This window comes from Alternaria novae-zelandiae, assembly GCF_023758075.1.
Source record: "Alternaria novae-zelandiae strain BMP 2774 chromosome Unknown scaffold_1, whole genome shotgun sequence".
Classification (NCBI taxonomy): domain Eukaryota; kingdom Fungi; phylum Ascomycota; class Dothideomycetes; order Pleosporales; family Pleosporaceae; genus Alternaria; species Alternaria novae-zelandiae.
Genome location: NW_026056961.1, coordinates 1,276,164 through 1,295,835, shown reverse-complemented (window position 1 = coordinate 1,295,835; position 19,672 = coordinate 1,276,164). Strand labels below are relative to the sequence as shown.

Below are 19,672 nucleotides of genomic sequence, written 5' to 3'. Positions count from 1 at the left end.
ACCTGATGCCGCGTCACTTTTGCGACGCGACTAGTAGGTCGACAAACCGATGTTACTCCATGTCACTTCGTCGCGCCTCCTCCGCGCATGCACTCCTGAACTTGGTTGGACCCGCACCTTAACCAAAGGTCACCATAGATTTTCTGCATTGCACATTCACTGCGAGCATTTTGCCCGCGCCTGTATTAGGAAGGCACTAGCTACCCGCGCACGTCAGCAATATTTACCAGTGAGAGCAAGCGGACTGGTGATGGTCTTTTGCGACCTGCTCCGTCGGTTTCTTTGCTGTAGCAGCAAGCGCACAGGTATTAAGGAGACGCACGAGCTTCCTCGTCGACCAGAGCAAAGTTCGCCTGTCCCCAGCATCCCAAGTCACAGTCCTCCACACCACGCTGTCTCGCCTCAACGTCCACGCGACTCCCTCGACGGTACTCAAGAAGACGACTCCGCATCCTCCATGCCACCCAAGCGCAAAAACACAGACAACGCCGCCGCTATGGACCGTCCAGAAAAGAAGACCAAGGCTCCCAAGAAAGGAGCAAAGGCAGCCCCCGAAGGTAAGTGGACGGTTTCCTCCTTTCATTCATGATTATCCGGCATTGGTTTGGCGGCGATGCATGTCAAGCTCGAAAGATGCAAGGCTAGCTTGTCGCCGCGGCCTTAATTCCGGGGCTTGGGTGCACGAGCAAGGGTTGAGTCGACTCGGCGGGGTCGGCCCTACAATTGCTGCCTCGTCGGTGCGTCACAGCTCGCCCAAGTATCGCCAACTCTGTCTATTGTCCACCACGGTTCGGCAACCAAGACGCGCACCCAATCTGTGAATTCACTTTGCGCGATTCTTTGTCTCTCAACACTGCACCCATTCTCTATTACCAAATTCTGCGCACCGGCTTGCGCCCTCCACCCCTCCACCCCGCCGCTTTCTCACATCGAGCTCGCAATCAATAGCTGGAGTTCGATACAAGGCGCTAATACAATATGCCTACAGTATACACTGCTCAGCAGAAAGCTGCAATCCAGCAGTTCATCAGCTTCACTCAACTTGACAAGTCCACCGCGGTCAGGGCACTCAAAAGCCATGGCTGGGATGCACAGAACGCCGTGAACGCGTAAGTACAGCTTTTCCTTTGTTTTTCATATATACAGTACACATTTGTTGCATGCTTGTTATATCTATGGGCGCATCGCGCCATCCAGACGAATCGACCGACCGACCGACCGACCCACCAACCAACCGACCAGCACCTAGACACAGGACGAAGCGGATACACATCTGGGAAGGGGCAACGCAATATCTCTTGGGACTGTGGTAGTACCATGTCACAGACAAAGAAGCAGGAGGGCTCGGGTCGCGCAAGAAGCTGCAAGTCATGGTGACAGATCGAGTTCAAAGCAGCTGCGGTCTGCGGGCACATGCAGCTGTGACTTCCAAGAACACAACGCCATTGTAAAGCTCCTGCTCCTGCAGTCCAAAACGGTCTTACTTCGTCTCCTCCGAAACGCTGGCACAATAGCACGCTTTCTCCTGCGGCATTTCCTCACCCACAACAAAGCCCTTGACAAGCCTCCTCGGTGCAGTCGTCCAAACACACGCCACATCCACTCGCCAGGTCAGCTCAGTCGTGCGCTATCTCCATAGCTCGTCATGTTCGGGTCCTCACAGGATAGGGCCAGGCAGCTAGCCGGGCGTAATAGACGAGAGCGCATCAGTTCCATCAGCTCATGCTCTAGCTCTCGATCTATGAGCCTTTCAAGTCGAACTTCTCATCTGAGGGATATCCAACCCGCTCAAGTACACGCAGTCAGCACAATCAACACCGTCGACGACGAACGCCTCTCTTCTGGCAACACCGCTACTTCCTCCGATTCCACCGCGTCCAGTATCGAGACCTACACAGTCAAGGGAGCTTTCCAACCGCGTTCCGTACCACACCTGGTGGAGGGTCTGGACTGTTTACAAACGGAGCAACATCGAGTTCAAGCGGAACATCTAAGCCGCGTGCTACACAGCAGTCTCAGTCTTACCAACGTTACCAACGCACCCGAAAGTCAATTCGCACTAGCCCGTCATGTTCGATACAGCAGTCTGGGAACAGACTCGGTCATTCTACAACATCCGCGCAGTATCACGGCCCCCCTTCCAACTACATCCTTGCCGCAGACTACACTTGAGGACTTACTGGAGCTCTTGCACACCACTACTGTGCCTCCACTCCGCACTTCCGTCTCTGATCATCACCTAGGATCAGAACCGACTGTGTCGTTGCGCGGTGGTTCTGGCATCGACGTTGACTCTGAGAGCCACAGCAACGACTACAGCGAGCGTGACATCTCAGGAAGACGCAGTCCCCAAGTTTCAGACACTGCGGGACGAGCTGCGTTCAGGGCTTTCGAGATCCATCTTTTCAAATGCGTGGGTCCCATGGACCATGCTTCATATGTGCAGTCCTGCCAACAAGAGACTCGTCGGTACAAGTCCCTGGGGATACCCCAAATGTGGCCGAGAATCGAACAGGCCTATTTGCCCATAACCGTGGGCGTACACTACAACATGTTTCTCCAACGACTATCACCTCCAACTCGGATTCTATTCGCCAAGCTCTTCGGCCTTCTCCCCTTGGGCCATCACACAAAGGTCTCGGATAACTTTTCCAACCAATTGAAACTTGGGCGTCTGGCATTCTTCCATCGTTTGGGACCTGATGGCAGGGCCGAATTCTGCAACATCATTATCGAAAGAATGAATTTGGTGACAGGCGCTGAGGAACTGCCCGTGCTGAGCGATGCCACGTCGTCGCCCATCGACACAGTGCATCTGTTCGTTACTGCGAAACTGTTCGTGCATCTCAATCCTCCCATATCACTGAAGAATTATCAGTATCGCGTGTATCTTTACGATGTGCCTGGATTACAAGTCACTAACGACGAGCTTTTCGTATACAACTGCCAACTGGCAACTCATTAAATACATTGACAAAGGCTGACAAGTCACGCAGTTACTACAGCACCAGCAACAGCGGCGGTTCCCAAGGCTCATCTGCGATGAAGACCAATCTCAACAAGCTGTTCGATCGGTACCAAGAGGCTGGAGCACCAGACAAAGACATCGTCGGAGTAGAGGGCACGATGCGGTATTTCGACGATACTGGCGTCGATGCCGAGGGTCTAGATGCGTTGGCGGCTCTTGAAATCGTCCAGGCTCCTACCATGGGCGAGATGAGCCGCGATGGCTTCGTCAAGGGTTGGATGGAGCGCCAGTAAGTGCCAACATTTTCCAGATTGTCTTCGAGGTCGTTTAGAAACTAACCCAAATGTAGCTGCGATACCATCGACAGGCAGAAGTCGTATCTCAAGATTCTCAAGAGCGAGCTCTCGGGCAACAAAGACGTCTTCACCCGGGTGTACAAGTACACATTCACCATCGCCAAGACTGCGGACCAGAGGGCTGTTCCACTCGAGATGGCCACCGTGTACTGGGAGTTGCTCTTCAGTTCGCCCTTGTCTGCTGTTCAGTGGTCAAGTCCCAACACTCCATGGCTTACTTGGTGGACTGAGTTCCTCAATACCTCGTGGAAGAAGAGCGTCAACAAGGACATGTGGAACGAGACACTCAAGTTCGCGCAACTCTCGCTGGAAGATGAGACTATGGGCTTCTGGAACGAGGAGTCTTCATGGCCATCTGTCATCGACGACTTTGTCGAGTTCGTCAAGAAGGAGAAGCGGGGTGACACCGGGGAGCAGCCGATGGACGAAGACTACTATTGATCTGGGTCAAGACGGTCTATGAAACTAGCGGGGAGTTATGGTAGAGGATATGCTTTGCTGCTATAGCAGCTGCCGGCGTTTTGCTCATCAGAAGGCGGGTTTACTTGATGCATATTACGAGATTCACGGGAGCATTCCATACCATGGCCAGGTTTACAGCACTTTGAGCATCTTCTAGAAATAGTCTAGCTCAGCATGATACATTACCGTGCGCCATCTATTTTGTTTCGTTTGTGCTGGGTGATTACACACTGGAACAAGTGACCGTCGACAGCAGCGCAGAGCAGGCGAAGAAACAAGATGCCGATAAGTATAAGATGCGCGCAGGTCGTGCAGTCGGGTCCAAAGATATTTGCATTGCTGCCACGGATTACATGACCATTGTTTGTCCGTTGTTGTTCGGCGAGGAAGGTTGGTGGTGGTCGCTGCGCTCTTGGTGTGGCTAGGGCCAGCGTAAGCGAGGTGCCACTAGCGTGTCCACTGAGCTGCGGCGCCTTCGCAAAATCCATCAACGCCAACTTTTGACGACACCACATCGACAACTAACCACACAGCAGTCAAAGTGCGTATACCGAGGCGGACTGCTGTTACTGTACTGACGATATCGCAGATGGTCGCCGCTAAGAAGCATGTCCCGATCGTCAAGAAGCGTACGCCGAATCTGCCTCCATGACCTCGAAAACTCGCGACTGACGTATTCGTTTACAGACCGCAAGCGCTTCAACCGCCACCAGTCGGACCGCTTTATGTGTAAGAGACACCGGAGCTGGGAGTGAAGGAATTGGCATCTGACACTGGACAGGCGTCGACCCCTCATGGCGCAAGCCTAAGGGTATCGACAACCGCGTCCGCAGGCGGTTCAAGGGCCAGGCTGCTATGCCCAAGGTACGGACTACCAACTACCCGGATGGAGGAATGATCTTGTCACCAAGAGGACACCGAGCGAACACGGAATGCTTGATGGACCAGGGCTGACGGAACGCCTCACAGATCGGATACGGCTCCAACAGGAAGACCCGCCACATGATGCCCAGCGGCCACAAGGCCTTCGTCGTCAACAACGGTATGCTACCTATCGAGTTCGACACCACCCCAGGATCCCGCTAACGGATGCAGTCTCCGATGTTGACCTCCTCCTCATGCACAACCAGACCTTCGCCGCAGAGTACGTTCGCCAGCTTCCGTTCCACCATCCCACATACTAATGAATCCTTCAGGATCGCCCACGCTGTATCAGCACGAAAGCGCATCGAAATCATCGCCAGGGCGAAGCAGATCGGTGTCAAGGTTACCAACGGCAAGGCCCGCGTCAAGACCGAGTCGTAGATGGGTGCGGATTTTCACTTTGGGGCGGGGCATACAAGGCGTCTCTCTGATTAGTTACGATCTCAATGGGAAGGCTTTTCATCCTCTTCGGCTCACGGTACCCTTCGATACGGTATGGGGAGAGGCATGCACTTCAAAAAGCATTGCGACATGTTACTGCGGAATGACCAAAGATATCAAGGGACAGGAGCAGTAGGAATGCAATGAAAAAACGAGCCAAATCAGGATCTCCTCGATGACGTAGGATGTGATGCTTTTTGATGTTAGACTAACTGCAGAGCCGCTTTGATTTCGCAACCCCAACTGCCGGCCGCGCAGAACAAACGTGTATGTTGCGGTATCGTCCGTAGGGTGCCTTGGATGCTGCATGTACTCTGCGCCAAGCATCGAATGCGCATCAATCAGGCTGATCTTCTTCACATGCCACAGATCAGGTCATTGCTATCGAGATCACGACTAGAGCTTGCGGTAAAATATGCCGCGCCGGTTGTTGTTCACTCTTGCGAGCTGTTCTCCTTTCAGCTAATGGTACTGCATCCACGATGTTGCAATGGGTTGCAATTTTCAGCTAGACTTTTATCGCAGAAGCCTTCGACCAACGACGAGTATACTTTGATGTCGATTTCGCTTTCATGTCATCGACAAGCAACATCGAACCTGCATGCTAGCACTATGCAGATGCCTGTTGGATGAAATACTACCGGTTATTTTGGTCAATTGCTTGAGCTGCCTAAGCATCAACATGGCTGACGGGCATGTTTCCGGATGCGCACACCAACTCAGCGCGTCGCCTGCTCGGAAGATGCGCAGCCGCAAGCCATGTCCACTCCTCAACCTACTCACCGCCATCAGATTGATGAGTGAACTCGACGCACATTGATAAGGAGTCTGATAGTAAAGCCGTATGACCAGCCGTACGAGTCACAAAGGGGCAGCGCAAGAGCCATGGTTGCTTCTTGGCGCCGTCGCACGTACGCTGGGTGCAGCCGCGTAGAAGCAAGTGAGGCGCCGCGTGGGCTCAAAGGAAGGCCGGTATTTGTCGCGTGGCAGAGGGCGTCGTAGGCAGGGTTTTGGCTGTCTATTTGCTTGTCTGGCATGGGTGTGGAGATGGAATGTTTCACGACGTTGGAGAATCGGAGCGAATGTTGCAAGTACGGGGAAGGCGATCTGAGGAAGGTTGAATTGCGCAGGCTGGCGCTTACTCTGCTTTGACGCACGCATCAGATTGTCGAAACATGCAAGCTGCTTAGAAGAATGCTCTTTGTTGCTTCAGGCGATCCGGGGCTCCGAGTCCGTTGTTTTGTCATGGTTCCTGGTGCTGGTGCTGGTTCCATCGACGGCGGACATGTTGAGCGCCTCGCTACCGGCTGCGCTTACGGAAGTTCCGCGCACGATCTAGCAACGCCTGTCGGTCCACTCAGTCCCTTTCGCATCCGCACACCTCAACCCAGCATCACACCGCTCTGAAGCTGCCCTCAGTCTGTGCCTGCCCTTGCAATTTCACACTCCCAGGCGACTGCTGGACAATCGACCTGGCTGCGTCGCGTTATCTGGCATTATCTGTCCACGCGTGGCTGGCACCCCAGGTGATTGGCCCAGGGCGGCACTCTATCAACGCATGTGGGTTGCTGCGAGGGAGGCACGAATGCGGAGCCTGGCATGCCACCACGACAATCAGCGGATCCGTGGGCGCGCGACAGGAAAGAACCGGGAACGTGTACCGCTGAGAAGAGCTGATTGAGGCAGTGTGTCATGACGAATTTCTGATGAGGCCCGTTTTACTGAGGGTCCGATACGCTCGGGGGCGACGTGCGAGGACTCGGTGCTCACGTTGGCATTGGCCTTAGATGTCTGACTATTGCTCCCCGGTACATGGTCCACACTTGTACCCACGGTAGGTCGAAGCGCATCCCAATTTCCTTCCGTCAGCCTGGGAAAGATTTTCAGACCCAGCACTAAATTAGCTCCCGTCTTTTAAATATTTCGACACCCCAGCGTCTTTGTTTCGAGATTCCTCCTTTCACGCGCACTCAGTGAACCACGCTCGTCGAAGGCTTGCCTCGCTCCTCATAGCGACACAGTCGTGCACCTGCACGCAGTGACCGGCGGTCTTCGGCTAGTCACATTCACAACACACTCCTGAAGTACCGGATTTCCATACCTCGTCTCCCAACTCGCTTCTGTTCAAGCGGAACCTCGCAGCATCGAACGTTGCCACTGACGATCACGACCACGTGCTTTACCCGACGGCAGACTTTGCTTCAAGAACTTTCCGGAGTACTTGCCACCCCCGGAATCTCAGACCCACCACCACTGCCGACTGTCCCCGGAGGACATCACCGACAGTGACCAGAGGAATTTATTCAAACATTTCAAAACCATCGACATGGCGCCCAACCTCTTCATAGCCACTCAAAAGGCCTTTGCGCCCCACAAGTGGTTCAAGTCGAACAAGCCAGAACAGTCATCCAAGGTCGTTGAAGAGTGGACCAGCCCAGTACCCGGCCAGTACGAGAGTATCCCCGGACGAGGCTGGTTCCTGATCGCAACTCTCAAGGACGACTCCAAGCCAGAAGGCCACCCCAGTTCATACATCAAGTCATCAACTGGCAGAGTGTACGTTCCCCTGGACCGTCCTGTTCCCCTGAAATACTCCCATGCCATTGGTCGTTATTTCCTAGAGCCCGAGTTCAACAAGCGCAAGAAGACTGTCATGATTAAGAACGACAAAGGCAAAGAAGTACAAGCCGGCTTCTTCCGGGTCGACGACGTGGCTTGGGTCAAGTGCTGGGACGAACACGACACCTTCATTCCTGGGAACGCAAATGGCGCCGCGGGCTATCAACGTTGGGTCTTCGATCAGCAAACACAGCAATTCCGTCACATGATCAAGCGCGACGATCCCAACTACGTTCGATCCCGAAAGAACTCTCCCGCTCGCGATGCCGACAACCGCAGCCAAGAGTCAGTAAGCACTGAGTATCGCACTAGCCGTCCTGGTAGCACCAAGAACGGCTTCAGCGTTGCTAGCACTCGGGCCAATAGCTTCCGTTACCAGCCTCCGACTCCCACGTCAAACCCGACTAGCCAACGCCCTTCAAGACAGAGCAGTCCCAAGCGCAGCGACAGCATACCTCTTGAAGAAGCCAAAATCGCCCTCAGACGTCTGGCTAGGGAACACGAGGAAGCCGCAGCTGCGTTGGCTCGATCTCGCATGAAGCGCACCGACTCCAAAGGTCGCGTGGAGCAGATTGAGCGCGGTCGTGTTTCCGAACGGGTTGGTAATTAAAAGTGTTTTACATTGGGCGTTCGGCACAGCGACATGATGGCGCCCGGCTATTCTGCGACATGGAGCTTGGCATTCAACACGTGGTGGTACCGACTTCATGGTGCTACGACTCCCCTTTACAATCTTGTAATCTTTCTAGAGTCATGATTTCCTTTTCACGGCCTGAGGTTCAACGTGTTCAGTTCATTAGCGATTATCGGTCCTTGTACGGCTGAAGGCTAGGTGGAGTTCAGTTTAGGTTTCGTTTTAGACTTTTGGCGCTTCACTTCTTCTTCTTCTTCTGTACGGCGCATTACTACAAGGGCATCATGCACGGTATACCCAGATATGGTTCAAGCCCTTCGCGGCTCTGTTGTCAAGCTTCATAGACATTTTTTTGTAGGTACAACGTGGCGAATGTATCATCTTCTCATGCGTTCGCAATGCTGTTTGCGCCTTTCATCCACGTCATTAGACATTCGCAGCTGTTGTATACCCCTTGTTAGCTGTTGGTTCCTACGTGTAGAACGGTATGACAACCTTCGCGCGTGCTGTGTGCTGAGCGCATTCACCTTCGCCTCTTGTTTTAGTATACGAGCATCAAATCTAGCTTTTCTGTCACTGCGACGACGCTTCAATACTGCGAGTCGCTTCACGCAGAACCCCTTCATCGAAGCAAGTGTCACGTATTCAGGTCTTGGTTCTTTACATAAAGTACGCTGTTTCGGCGATTTGTTCTTATACTCTTCTCCTGTCACGATATTAATTTCGACCTCTTGACGACTGCTACATCGGCATTCCCACTTATCATTATCTGCTAAATCCAGGCCCTTCTGCAACCAAGCAAGCCTCCTAAATTTCTCTGGGAATCAAGATACGACTACTGCTGGAAGTCTTCTGTACGAAGATGCCGCGATCATCGAGAACAGCAGGTGCAGATCATCACCGTCGAGTCCGTTCCACGCACGGCTACAATGACCGAGAAGACCATGTCGCTACAGGCCACCGAGCGCACTCTACTGCTCATCCACATGTTGTCGAAACGGAAATCAGAAACCTAAGCCACGATCTTGCCCTCGCATTTTCCCAGATAGAGGTGCTCGAAGGAGAGCTCGGCTTGGCTGATCAAGAGATCAGGTTGTTGAGAGAGGAGAACGCGATGTTACGAGAGAATAACACGACGCTGAAGGACTGTCTGGACGGCCGAGACGATGCCGAGCGCGAGGTGATAACGGAAATGGAACGCCGCCTTGAACATCTACATGAGGAGTTACAGGACCTAGATGCCATTCTGCAAGCAGTGATGGATGCTATGGGCGTGACGGATGGCAACGAATCGTCTGGGATCTACTTCGAGGGGGACTGGGAAGACATGGCGAGGTTATGGCGGGAAGGTCACTGTGAAGGGAATACAAATCATGCAAGGAGCGATCGAGCACCTGTTGGTCAGCATCGAGCTGAGATCAGACTTCCGCACGAGTCGATGACTGAGACGGATGCTTCTGGTCCGTCACGCTACTTCGAGCGCAGCAATGCGCCTAGCCCGGAAGAAAGACGTTCACAGCAAACTTGTCCAGATACGTTGCGACAGATCGAAACGGAAATGGCCATCCTCCGACTCCAGGATCGTATGGAAAGAACCGAGGCTGGAATGAGAGCCTTGACAAGCCGATGCGATGCGCAAGACCAATGGCACGACCTGCTGATTGAGATGTTACATAGACAGGAGATGATCTTGGCGGATATAGTCAGTACTATCTACGAGGCGCAAGAGGATTATGACGATGACGACGACGACAACGAGCCATACTGTACGTGCGGTGAGCGTGGAGATGAGCTTGATGGTGAAGATATGAGTGCAACATTAAGAGGTGGAATGGGTGGGAGAGACGAAGACGAAGAGTTTGTGTATGATTATGGTGGGTACACAAACTGGGATCAGATGGACGGGTCTTCTCAACAGGAGGGCATAAATGGAAGCCAGAGTAGTGGCGGCGATAAAGAGATCATCCGAGAATTGCGACAGCAGGTTGAGCGTTTGGAAGAGCAGGTGCGTGCGCTTATGGAGACGGCACACCGGGACAGTGTTTCTCGATCGAGAGACCGCCAAGAGGAGAAAGAGGATGGACCAAGTCTGCGTGGTGGAAGTGGAGAAGAGGAGGTTCACCGTGATGGCAGTCGCGAACATGCTGGTACCAGCAACGTCCCTCCACTCACCCCAGCCTCACCACACTTGCTTTTTCAACGAGCCGCAACTCGGGCCGGCGATTTCACCATCCAATACATCCTCGTATACCTACCTCCAGGTTTCGTCATTCCCGGAACCAAAAAGCCCGAGCTTGTTTTCCACAGCGCCGCGACAATCTACTATTTCCCAACAGGAGCAACAGAAGATTTCGTGAAACGAGAAGCCTGGAAGCAAAAGGCTTGTGGAAACGGACACTGGCAAGAAGTTGCGATCCACAAGATACAATCAAAGCAGGTGTTCAAACACGCGATCGCAAGCTGGTGGGAGACCATGGGATTAAGCTGGGATATCCTGACGGGTGGGGACTGGAACTTTGACGGAGATGAAGGTGAGATGTATATGGTCAACGACAACAACCTCTTTCTCACAAATCGCACAAGAGAAGTAGCCGGCGCACAAATTCGCGGCGGAAGTGGTTACGAAACCGACCCGTCATTCCAGAACGAGAGCGCAGCGAACGATCCTAGCAGCATGTTTGAGCAGCCCATGCAAGAGGCCGCGACATTATGTGTGGGCCCTCCAGCCTCTCAACGTGGGGACTTTTGGATGACTCTGGCCAATGTACTACAAACACGCAACTGCTTTCTCGAACGAGAACTCGAGAACTTCAAAGAACTAAATCACAGTCTCATGCAGGACCTACATTGGCAGATGGATGTACAGGTGGAGATGGAAGAGCGGGTTGAGGCCGCACTGGTAGAAAAGAACGCGATCGCTGAAGACCTGGAGGTTCTCAAGACCCGCTTGATGGTTTTAATCGAGAGTACTACATCTCGTACGGTATGCACGGACGATAAAGAAGACGTGGTTTTGACTGACGAAATCCGTATGGAATCGTCAGGCCTAGGAACGATGCGAGGTGGTAACGAAGACCCATCATCACCAGCGACATCTACGAAGGAAACGACTCCACGAGCATTCCTCTCCGACCCTTCGCGTACGTGTGCCATTATCGCAGCGAAATCTTTCGACTTCTATCCGAGACAATCCACCATAGTCTTTGCTGGTGCCTCTCCGCACCTATACCAGTTTCCTCACAGGTCGACACTGCCAGAAATCTGTCGCATCCTCGAAATTGATGACGGGGAAGAATCGCTCACCAAAGACCCATATATCGCGCGCGTCTTGGAGATCATGAAGATCCGCGAAGAGATGGGTATAGAGTTGCCCGAGAATGTCAGCGATGAGCGTGTCACTATCAGCATATGCGATGTTCCGAGTGATTGTCACTTGGATCGCGAAACAAAGATAGCTACATGGGAAGTGCATGAGGAAGATGTGGACGTTCTCGGGAAGCTACTAACAAAGCTTGATATCGATCTCGAAACATCTAAGTCGTCTACCAGTACCTCGGTCAGAACCGCATCGAGCGAAGAAGAGCAAGACTATTACGAAGATATTGGTGATTTGATTAACTCGCTCAACGACGCAGTCAAAGACGAGTTTGAGACCAGCTCGCCGAAGTTCTGTACGTGTCAGGTACATCCTATAAATGACAGTGAGAGCTTCTCTGAGATGAAAGAGGTAAAGCAATCATGTTTGTTACCCGTTCGTGGCGGTGGTAATGATTCTGAGTACTGGAACCATGATGCACACGGCAACCGAGAGTTCCCGCTACAAAATCCCAAGTTATCTGCTGCATCAGGTGTCCCACCTATTACTCCGAGATCTTATGGTACGCTGGCACCAAATACTCCGAGCTTAAGTTCAAACGAGGCGATCGTTACAGCAAAAAGTCCCTTGAGCATACGACTGGGCCGCCTTATGTTCCCTGTCAAGTTCGTTCAACGGCACGAGGATAGCATCAGAGGCTTTGACTGGCAACATACTAAACGACTGAATCCTCAGTTCAGAGACAAGCGCTCCAGAAGTTACAAGTATACAAGAGGTACTCAATGCGAAGTCTGGGCTATGCAGCTGGACGAACATCGAGAGCACTGCGACTACTGTCAAGCAATGTTCTTTGAGGAAGACTACGCTAGAAGCAATGTTACATCTACTTATAAAGACGACGCTTCGAAGCCGCCAATAGTAGCTAGGAGATCTTCGGAGAATACCATCTGGCCTGGAATCAGCAATGAAACAACCCTCCGCACTGGTGACCCCGGCTTGAGGGGCGGTGCCGGTCATGAAAGAGATCTGGAGCATGAAGGCGAGGAAAACGAAGACTGGCGATCGGAGTGGGAAGATCTAGCTACCCAAACTCAATCCTCAAGTTATCAGCCTCGCACGTTCCGCAACTCCAGCACGCTTTCCACAAAGACAACGACTTCACCTCCTTCGCCCGTTGACCGCAACTTCCGAAAAGATCGCTGGCCTCAGTCATGGGATGTCTGTACCGCCGAAGAGTTCCTAAGGACGGAACATAGGAAGGAAGATCGCCGCGAAGTTCGTGCAGGTGAGTTCTCTAAACCACCATACAATGCCCGGTATAAGAGCCCTGACAGCCTGACGCCATCAAAGACTAGCAATCCCTTTTTACTGGAAATGCGAAGGTCGAGACATGAACCAATCCTTGAGAGACCACTTACGAACTGCGATTCCCTGTCAATCAAAGATAGCGACAGTGTATTGGATCTCAAGGCTGAAGCTTGGCTGGACAACCCGAGGCCGGCACCCGCAATACCCTTCCAGCGCAGCTCCGCAGCGCTGCGACAAGACGCCCCAGAATCAGATCTTGCAGATTCCATCGGTACATGCGCATCTACATCTGCAACGCAGATCAATTCGGTACCTAGAGAATTGTCATTCAGAAGTGATCACCATGAGTTCTTCCCAGCCGGCGAACATCACACTATATCAGAGAATGCCTCCAGTATGACGATGCGAACAAGGCGCAGAGACGTGCCTTTGTCTGAAATCTTGAGTGATACATCCTATGAAGAACACGTCAGGTCGGGACCCGTGGAGACACCCAACCCCCGAGTACCGAGACCAAAACTGGGTGTGAGGCTGCGCAATAAATGTGCGGAACTCTTGAATTTGCTCGCTGAGTATATTGCGAAGTGGAGTCAGCGACTAGCGGCCAGGACGTCACAGACACAAACATACGCACCCAAAGGTTCTTGCAGAAAGACTCCAGGGCCAAGCCCGAAGCCCAAAACGAGATTGAAGAAGAGTACTTCAAAACTAGCCTTTCGAACGCCAGCAGCTCCAGCGCCTTCAAGAATGGGTTGGGAAGCCTGGTATAAGGACCGCCGGCTTCCTTACCTACCACTCGAGAAGTCGCTTCCGGCCACCCCTCGCGCATCGATGTCAACTCTTGCGAAGGCTTTTGAGCCCAAAGGGAAGTTTCCTGCAACGCCTCGGGCTTCCTTCTCACGCATCGACTGCGCGCGCATCATCGCCCAGGCACAGGATAGTGCACATGCAAACTTTGTGAGCCAAGGAGCGGACGAATGGCATGTGCCAACCGTTGCCGGGCCATCAGATCTGGTGAAGGAAGCGCTCATGTGGTTGGATTATGAAGATAAGTCGGGGAAGATAGGAAAGACAGTTTTTGATGGAAACATGGCAGACGAAACTGAGTACGATTATTCCCGTAACGCCAAGCTGGCGGTAGTGTAGAGGTGGAAAGTTCGATCGAATGGTAGTCTTTGCTAGTCTACAGACTCACAGCTCTCTGTCCCGAATAGTTCTATACTGTTGATATTTCATGTTTGCCTCGTGCTCTCTGGTCATATTCTGCATGAAGGTCTGGGCAAACTCCGTTTTGACTGCCCATGAGGCTGTTATGCGTAAGAATTGCAAGGCGAAGACCGTCCAGACTAGCTGGATACCTTCGATGAAGATTATCTGCTTGTAGGCTGGAGCGAGGATGAAGGCAGCAAGGCGAACAAGCGGAGTGATGGAGAAAAATGTGCCCAGGAAGTTGAAGATAAGGTGCTAGTCGGCACGTTAGTAAGATGCCATGCCGAAGAATGAAGATAAGAACTTACTTCGCCCAAGCCCTTGAAGATCAACATTGGTGACTTCATTTTGAGAAGCTGCCGAAGCATATGCTCCACTGTGAATACACACAGCATGCCAACTGTCATATCGAGCACCCATTTGACGAAAGTATTGCGCCAGTTCAACGACGCTCGATGCACTCTGCCCTGTGCGATCCATTTCTTCACCACCTCTTCCTCTCTATCTTCGTTCTCTTCGACTTGCTCCTTTTGCTGAACTGGGGCGTCTCGGTATCTCGGTCGAGCAGGCAAGATCCTTTCAAGGCCAATGAGCCACCAATACTGCAGTATAGCGAGCGCTAGTGAAATGATCACTTCTCTTGGCAACCTTCGCCGATAGAAAGATTCCGGCACCTCATTACCTGCAGTCCCGTTGATGCCATTGGTCCCATTGAGTCCAGTTCTAGTTTCGTTGCCATGCTGGAGGGCAAAGGAGAATGAGGTGCCGTCGGAGGTGTTGACCGTGGGTTTGCCATCGATTGCTAATTGGCCAGTCTGGTCTGTTAAACCAGGAATGGTAGCATTGGACAACGTCCCATTGGTGAGAAGGTTGAGAAGTGTCTTGAATGTTTCATCCTGCGTTACTTCGGCGAATATGTTTTCTTCCGCATAATGGCTGTAGAGTAGCGAGACGGTGCAGATGGCGGTTGCCTGGAGAACGGCGTTGCGCATCACTGGCGAGAAGAGCATGATTAAAATTCCCAGTAGAGGTATGCGATGGATGACGGAAGGAATATATGAGATGGACGCAATCTTAAGGCGGGTTGTCGTATGAATACTGCGCCGCGTTAGGCAGCCACTCGTGTCTGCCTTGCAGTGCTGTCACATTGGACGCCTGATACGCGATGCGGTCCGAATATGATGCAACGGCATCTGTTATCCGCCATCTTGATGTCGTTGTCAAGAAGGCGATGCAAGGACCTCCGCCTATCGCATCGCATCAGGCGATGATGCTACCGGGTCTCGTAACAGTTTAGACACTAGCCTCTTTTCGGAACGCGCTGATCTCGACACGTGCCAGGGGTCCTTCCCGACACCCGGTGTTGCTTCAGAAAGACGTCGAAAAGCCAGCTTGGGAGTGAGCAATTGCTTCTATCTTCCGTATTTTACCGTGAGGCCTCGTGTAGCAGGAAGGCGGAAAGCTGCGAATACCTATAGCGCGCATGCACTCTAGCGTCAGAGGCAACTCGGCTGAATATGTCGCCTAGCGAGAGCGATCTATAATCTCTGCTCAACATTTAGGTAAAGGAAGATCTTTTGCTTCAGAATATTGCGGTCAAGGTATCATAAGGCGCACGTTAGGAGTGACCAGATGTAATCTTTCGACGCACAACGTGCAGACAACCCCAGATGAGAGCATGTAACCGGCGAAATAAGCTGGTAAAACCGGGATATCTGCGGATGGATAATGCGGTGGTCAAGTCAAGGGATGCCTCGTATACTGTTGGATGAAAGCTTGTACCAGAGTCGGCCAGAGAGCCAGTTTCTCACGGCACCTAATTCACCACACTTTGCCACCAACCTCGAGGCAGCAGTATCGTGCCTACCATTTCGTGCGCACATGTGCTTAGATCATTTCTTCGCGACTTTTCACTACTATACAGTCCGGCGACTTCGTTGACCTTTGATCGGCAAGTTCTTAACGAACGCTTTCTACGTTCACCTGCACTCGTCACCTTGAAGTCACAAAAGTCTCTATTATTCCCCCTTCCTCATTATCATCAACACACCCGAAGAACTCTAACTCAACCTACACACAAGATTCAGTATGATTCGCTTGTTTCTCTACGCAGCCACCCCCTCCGGACTCAGAATGAGCTGGTTACGGCACGCAAGCCTCGCACTCTTTCCAGAAAAATTCCGCGCCGATCTCGATGAACTCCACAGATACTTTCCTAGCCTGGCTATTGTGGTACCAGGAGTAGTGTCCCAGGTATCGGCAAAAAACGTCGGCTGGTTCTTCGCGACACTAGAGAGGATTGCCATCATTCTGACGGCTTTCTCAACACAGCATCCGACTCCGGAGCAGATCCAGCGTTACTGTAAAGACATGGAGAACTACTTGGAAATGGAATGTCGTGATTGTCCCGCACTCCGCGAGTTGGATCTTAGAGAACTCGCCACGTTCTGCGAAGCAAAGCTAGAAGGTCGACGCCTTTCCGGCCCTCGAGCTTTCAGGGAAGTATCTAGCTTGCCTCCACTAACTAATCGAGAAGTCTTTTGGATTGTTTCAGCTTTCCTTGAGCCCGCGACAGTACAAGTATTAAGTGCTATGAGCCAAGCGCACATACCTACGTGCCGCTCGAACATGAGCTTCCGCGAGTTTGTCGAAGCAAGTCGGGGTTACAAGGATGGGATGTTGCACAGCACCATAGAACTTCCCTTCACATACCTAGGAGATTCTGACGATGATGTCAATTCGGACATGGATGACGATCTTCAACCGACTGGCGAGCGTATTCTGATCGAGGATTTCTGCAAACCAGTGCAGAGCGTTCCTGAGGGTGTCGCATGCGCCGTATGTATGGTCGATGTCCACGAAGACAACAAGAACGAAGAACGACCAGTGATTACGAAGTGTGCTCACTACTTCCATCAAGTCTGTCTAGACAGCTGGGTCAATGAGTCAGCTATGAACGGTGCGAACGCATGCCCGCAATGCCGTGCAGAGATGTGTCAAGCTCGCGCACGTGAGCCTGTTTCACGGCTCCAGAGTGAGGCGCAGGAGGCCGAGGATGGCGACTTCATCGACTCTATACAAGAGGAGACCCTATACGCTGAGGGCAACATCAATCGCGAAAGCGGTTTGTTTGCGCGTCTGCGCAGCCGATTTCGCCGGAACTGAGGAAGACTGTCATCTATAGGAACAAACACGTCGGTGTTAACGGCTTGATGTATCTGATCGAATTCTTCCCGGGCTCCCGACCTCTTCGGTAGCGCTGTATCATGCAGACAGGGTGATGGAGTGAACCTTGGAATGCAATGGCCTTGGTAGCATGCCTTGGAATGCGGCAGTAGGATTAGAATAGGAACGCTAATGTGGTAATACAGTACCAATCGTCTCGGCAGATAGTCTGCTCCATAGTATAATGGGCTTTTTTCACGCGCAGACTGTTGGAAGGTTTACAGACGAGTGATCGCGCTCGCATTGAAGGACAATGATGGTTGGCTCGTAATATGAATGTAGCAGCCGTGTCGCACCCTTCATGGAAGGCATGCGCGGGGTGTATCAAGTGTTTGAAATGCAACAAAGATCGCCAGTGCGTTTAACTGCTGTTCAAAAACGACGGTGATGACCTCAGGTACCGAGCTGCTCGAACAGTCGGTGCCACTAGCCCCTTCGGGACTAGTACCCCACCATCGTGCCGGCAATTTTGAACTGCTCGAACTTCTGGCGCACCGCGCGACACTCACTCATTCTCCAACCCCTCCGAATCAGACGCAGGATATCCATTTCTTTGCGCTCCCACCCCCATACCGCCAAAATGTCCACCACCGTACGTACAACCGCTTTGCTGTCCAGCGCAAGGGAGCACCCCACGCGCACAAGAACAGTAGGCTAAGTACTCAAGTTACAGAAGCGCTCCGCTGCCGCCAAGAAGGGCCAAAAGGTCACCAAGAAGTTCATCATCAACTGCTCGCAGCCCGTCAACGACAAGATCTTCGACATCCAGGCTTTCGAGAAGTTCCTGCACGACCGCATCAAGGTTGAGGGCCGCACCGGTAACCTTGGTGATACCATCCAGATCAGCCAGCAGGGCGATGGCAAGATCGAGGTCATTGCGCACCAGGAGTTCTCTGGCCGCTACCTGAAGTACCTGTATGTTGAAAACCTGGCGCTTCAGAGGGAAGGATGTTGGCTAATAGCTTGACAGCACCAAGAAGTTCCTCAAGAAGCAGCAGCTCCGTGACTGGCTCCGCGTCGTTTCCACCTCCAAGGGCGTCTACGAGCTCCGCTTCTTCAACGTCGTCAACGACGAGGCCGATGAGGACGACGAGTAGATCTATGATACCACTTGAAGATACCAACACGGCTTGCATAGTATGGAGTCTAGGGTTCGGACAACAGGATGGGTGAAGGTCTACATGGCACGTAGCACGATCTAATGAATTGATGCACCTGCCACTTCCTCAACTGCATGCTCATGCGTGACTTATTCTCTACTTTGAAAGTCCTGGTTTCAACGCAATGTCCGAAACACTCGTTCTTCGCTAATGGAGTTTTCTGAGTCTGACGGTGGGGATACATGGCGTGAGTCTGTTTACAGGAACAGGGATCCCTGAGAAAAGTTTGCGATGTCACACGCGAGAACACGTTTAGCTCGAATCGAATGCCATACCCACTTACTCCACACGATGCTAGGGAGAAGGTCGCAATATCTTCCGCGCAAGCGCTGACTGTGGAGCATGCGTCGTGCCTACCCAGTCGCGATCCTGAACACAGCTGCAAAAGAAACTCAAGCACAGCGCATCGTCTCCAATGGTACGAATAGCGGCTGGATCCGAAGGTGATTTCATGGGAAATGGGTCAGGTCGTCTGAAGTTGTGCAACGAGACGTCGAACCCACCATGTCTTCAATTGAAGCTATTCCAGGTAGGAAGTGAGGATGCAGATTTGCGCCGCTCTGGTGTTTTATGGGCCGTGGAAAATCTTGCTGCATGTACTAGAAAAAGCTGTTGCATTCTGTCCACGGTAGATCGACGTACGTGGGAGATCTTGGTACTGTTCCTATGCGGGTACTAGCGATGCGTCGGTGCGGGTACACTCGTTGCGAGCAAAACCATGTCTCGCCAAACGCGATCCACTTGGTATAAGGCGTGTTCAGACGTGTCCTGGTGACGCGCTTGCGTGTATCACCTGCCCAGCTGTCAGTGGCATGCGCAGAGATTTCCGAATATGCCCGGAGGCAGTGCTATAGGAAAGACAAGCGGTTCTCGGAATGGATGAGTTTGATAAGTTCCGGATGCTACTCCGCATTCCGATCCGGGGTTGCTCGGCGTTCAGTACAGAAAGCGAGACCGACGAAGCTAGAAGCCATGATGCGTACTTTGGTTCGTGACAATAACAGCCTTAATACGACGGAATAGACGCCGATGCAAAAAGCGCCACAGCGG

At 52.3% G+C, this 19,672-nt stretch overlaps 7 protein-coding genes across 7 annotated transcripts; 6 read left to right on the top strand and 1 right to left on the bottom strand.

Moving 5' to 3' along the window:
* Positions 1 to 457: 457 nt before the first annotated feature.
* On the top strand, positions 458 to 3,765 carry J4E88_000400 (uncharacterized protein; the record flags this gene model as incomplete). Its single annotated transcript, XM_049394078.1, has 5 exons — positions 458 to 557; positions 989 to 1,109; positions 1,807 to 2,835; positions 2,997 to 3,257; positions 3,318 to 3,765. 5 exons carry the CDS (start codon positions 458 to 460, stop codon positions 3,763 to 3,765), a joined length of 1,959 nt encoding a protein of 652 aa, XP_049259907.1.
* A 610-nt stretch (positions 3,766 to 4,375) lies between these two features.
* CRP63 (60S ribosomal protein L32) lies at positions 4,376 to 5,091 on the top strand (the record flags this gene model as incomplete). The annotated part of the gene is made up of 6 exons (XM_049394077.1): positions 4,376 to 4,415; positions 4,474 to 4,515; positions 4,568 to 4,650; positions 4,756 to 4,828; positions 4,882 to 4,930; positions 4,983 to 5,091. 6 exons carry the CDS (start codon positions 4,376 to 4,378, stop codon positions 5,089 to 5,091), a joined length of 396 nt encoding a protein of 131 aa, XP_049259906.1.
* A 2,386-nt stretch (positions 5,092 to 7,477) lies between these two features.
* On the top strand, positions 7,478 to 8,380 carry J4E88_000398 (uncharacterized protein; the record flags this gene model as incomplete). The annotated part of the gene is made up of 1 exon (XM_049394076.1): positions 7,478 to 8,380. The coding sequence occupies one exon, from the start codon at positions 7,478 to 7,480 to the stop codon at positions 8,378 to 8,380; it is 903 nt and encodes a 300-aa protein (XP_049259905.1).
* Positions 8,381 to 9,390: 1,010 nt separating this feature from the next.
* J4E88_000397 (uncharacterized protein) lies at positions 9,391 to 13,114 on the top strand (the record flags this gene model as incomplete). Its single annotated transcript, XM_049394075.1, is given in 3 exon segments — positions 9,391 to 9,395; positions 9,413 to 12,995; positions 13,076 to 13,114. 3 exon segments carry the CDS (start codon positions 9,391 to 9,393, stop codon positions 13,112 to 13,114), a joined length of 3,627 nt encoding a protein of 1,208 aa, XP_049259904.1.
* Positions 13,115 to 14,219: 1,105 nt separating this feature from the next.
* J4E88_000396 (uncharacterized protein) lies at positions 14,220 to 15,229 on the bottom strand (the record flags this gene model as incomplete). The annotated part of the gene is made up of 2 exons (XM_049394074.1): positions 14,220 to 14,492; positions 14,546 to 15,229. The coding sequence occupies 2 exons, from the start codon at positions 15,227 to 15,229 to the stop codon at positions 14,220 to 14,222; spliced, it is 957 nt and encodes a 318-aa protein (XP_049259903.1).
* A 1,141-nt stretch (positions 15,230 to 16,370) lies between these two features.
* On the top strand, positions 16,371 to 17,402 carry J4E88_000395 (uncharacterized protein; the record flags this gene model as incomplete). Its single annotated transcript, XM_049394073.1, has 1 exon — positions 16,371 to 17,402. One exon carries the CDS (start codon positions 16,371 to 16,373, stop codon positions 17,400 to 17,402), a length of 1,032 nt encoding a protein of 343 aa, XP_049259902.1.
* A 640-nt stretch (positions 17,403 to 18,042) lies between these two features.
* Positions 18,043 to 18,559, top strand: RPL22 (60S ribosomal protein L22; the record flags this gene model as incomplete). The annotated part of the gene is made up of 3 exons (XM_049394072.1): positions 18,043 to 18,054; positions 18,136 to 18,377; positions 18,433 to 18,559. The coding sequence occupies 3 exons, from the start codon at positions 18,043 to 18,045 to the stop codon at positions 18,557 to 18,559; spliced, it is 381 nt and encodes a 126-aa protein (XP_049259901.1).
* Positions 18,560 to 19,672: the final 1,113 nt, after the last annotated feature.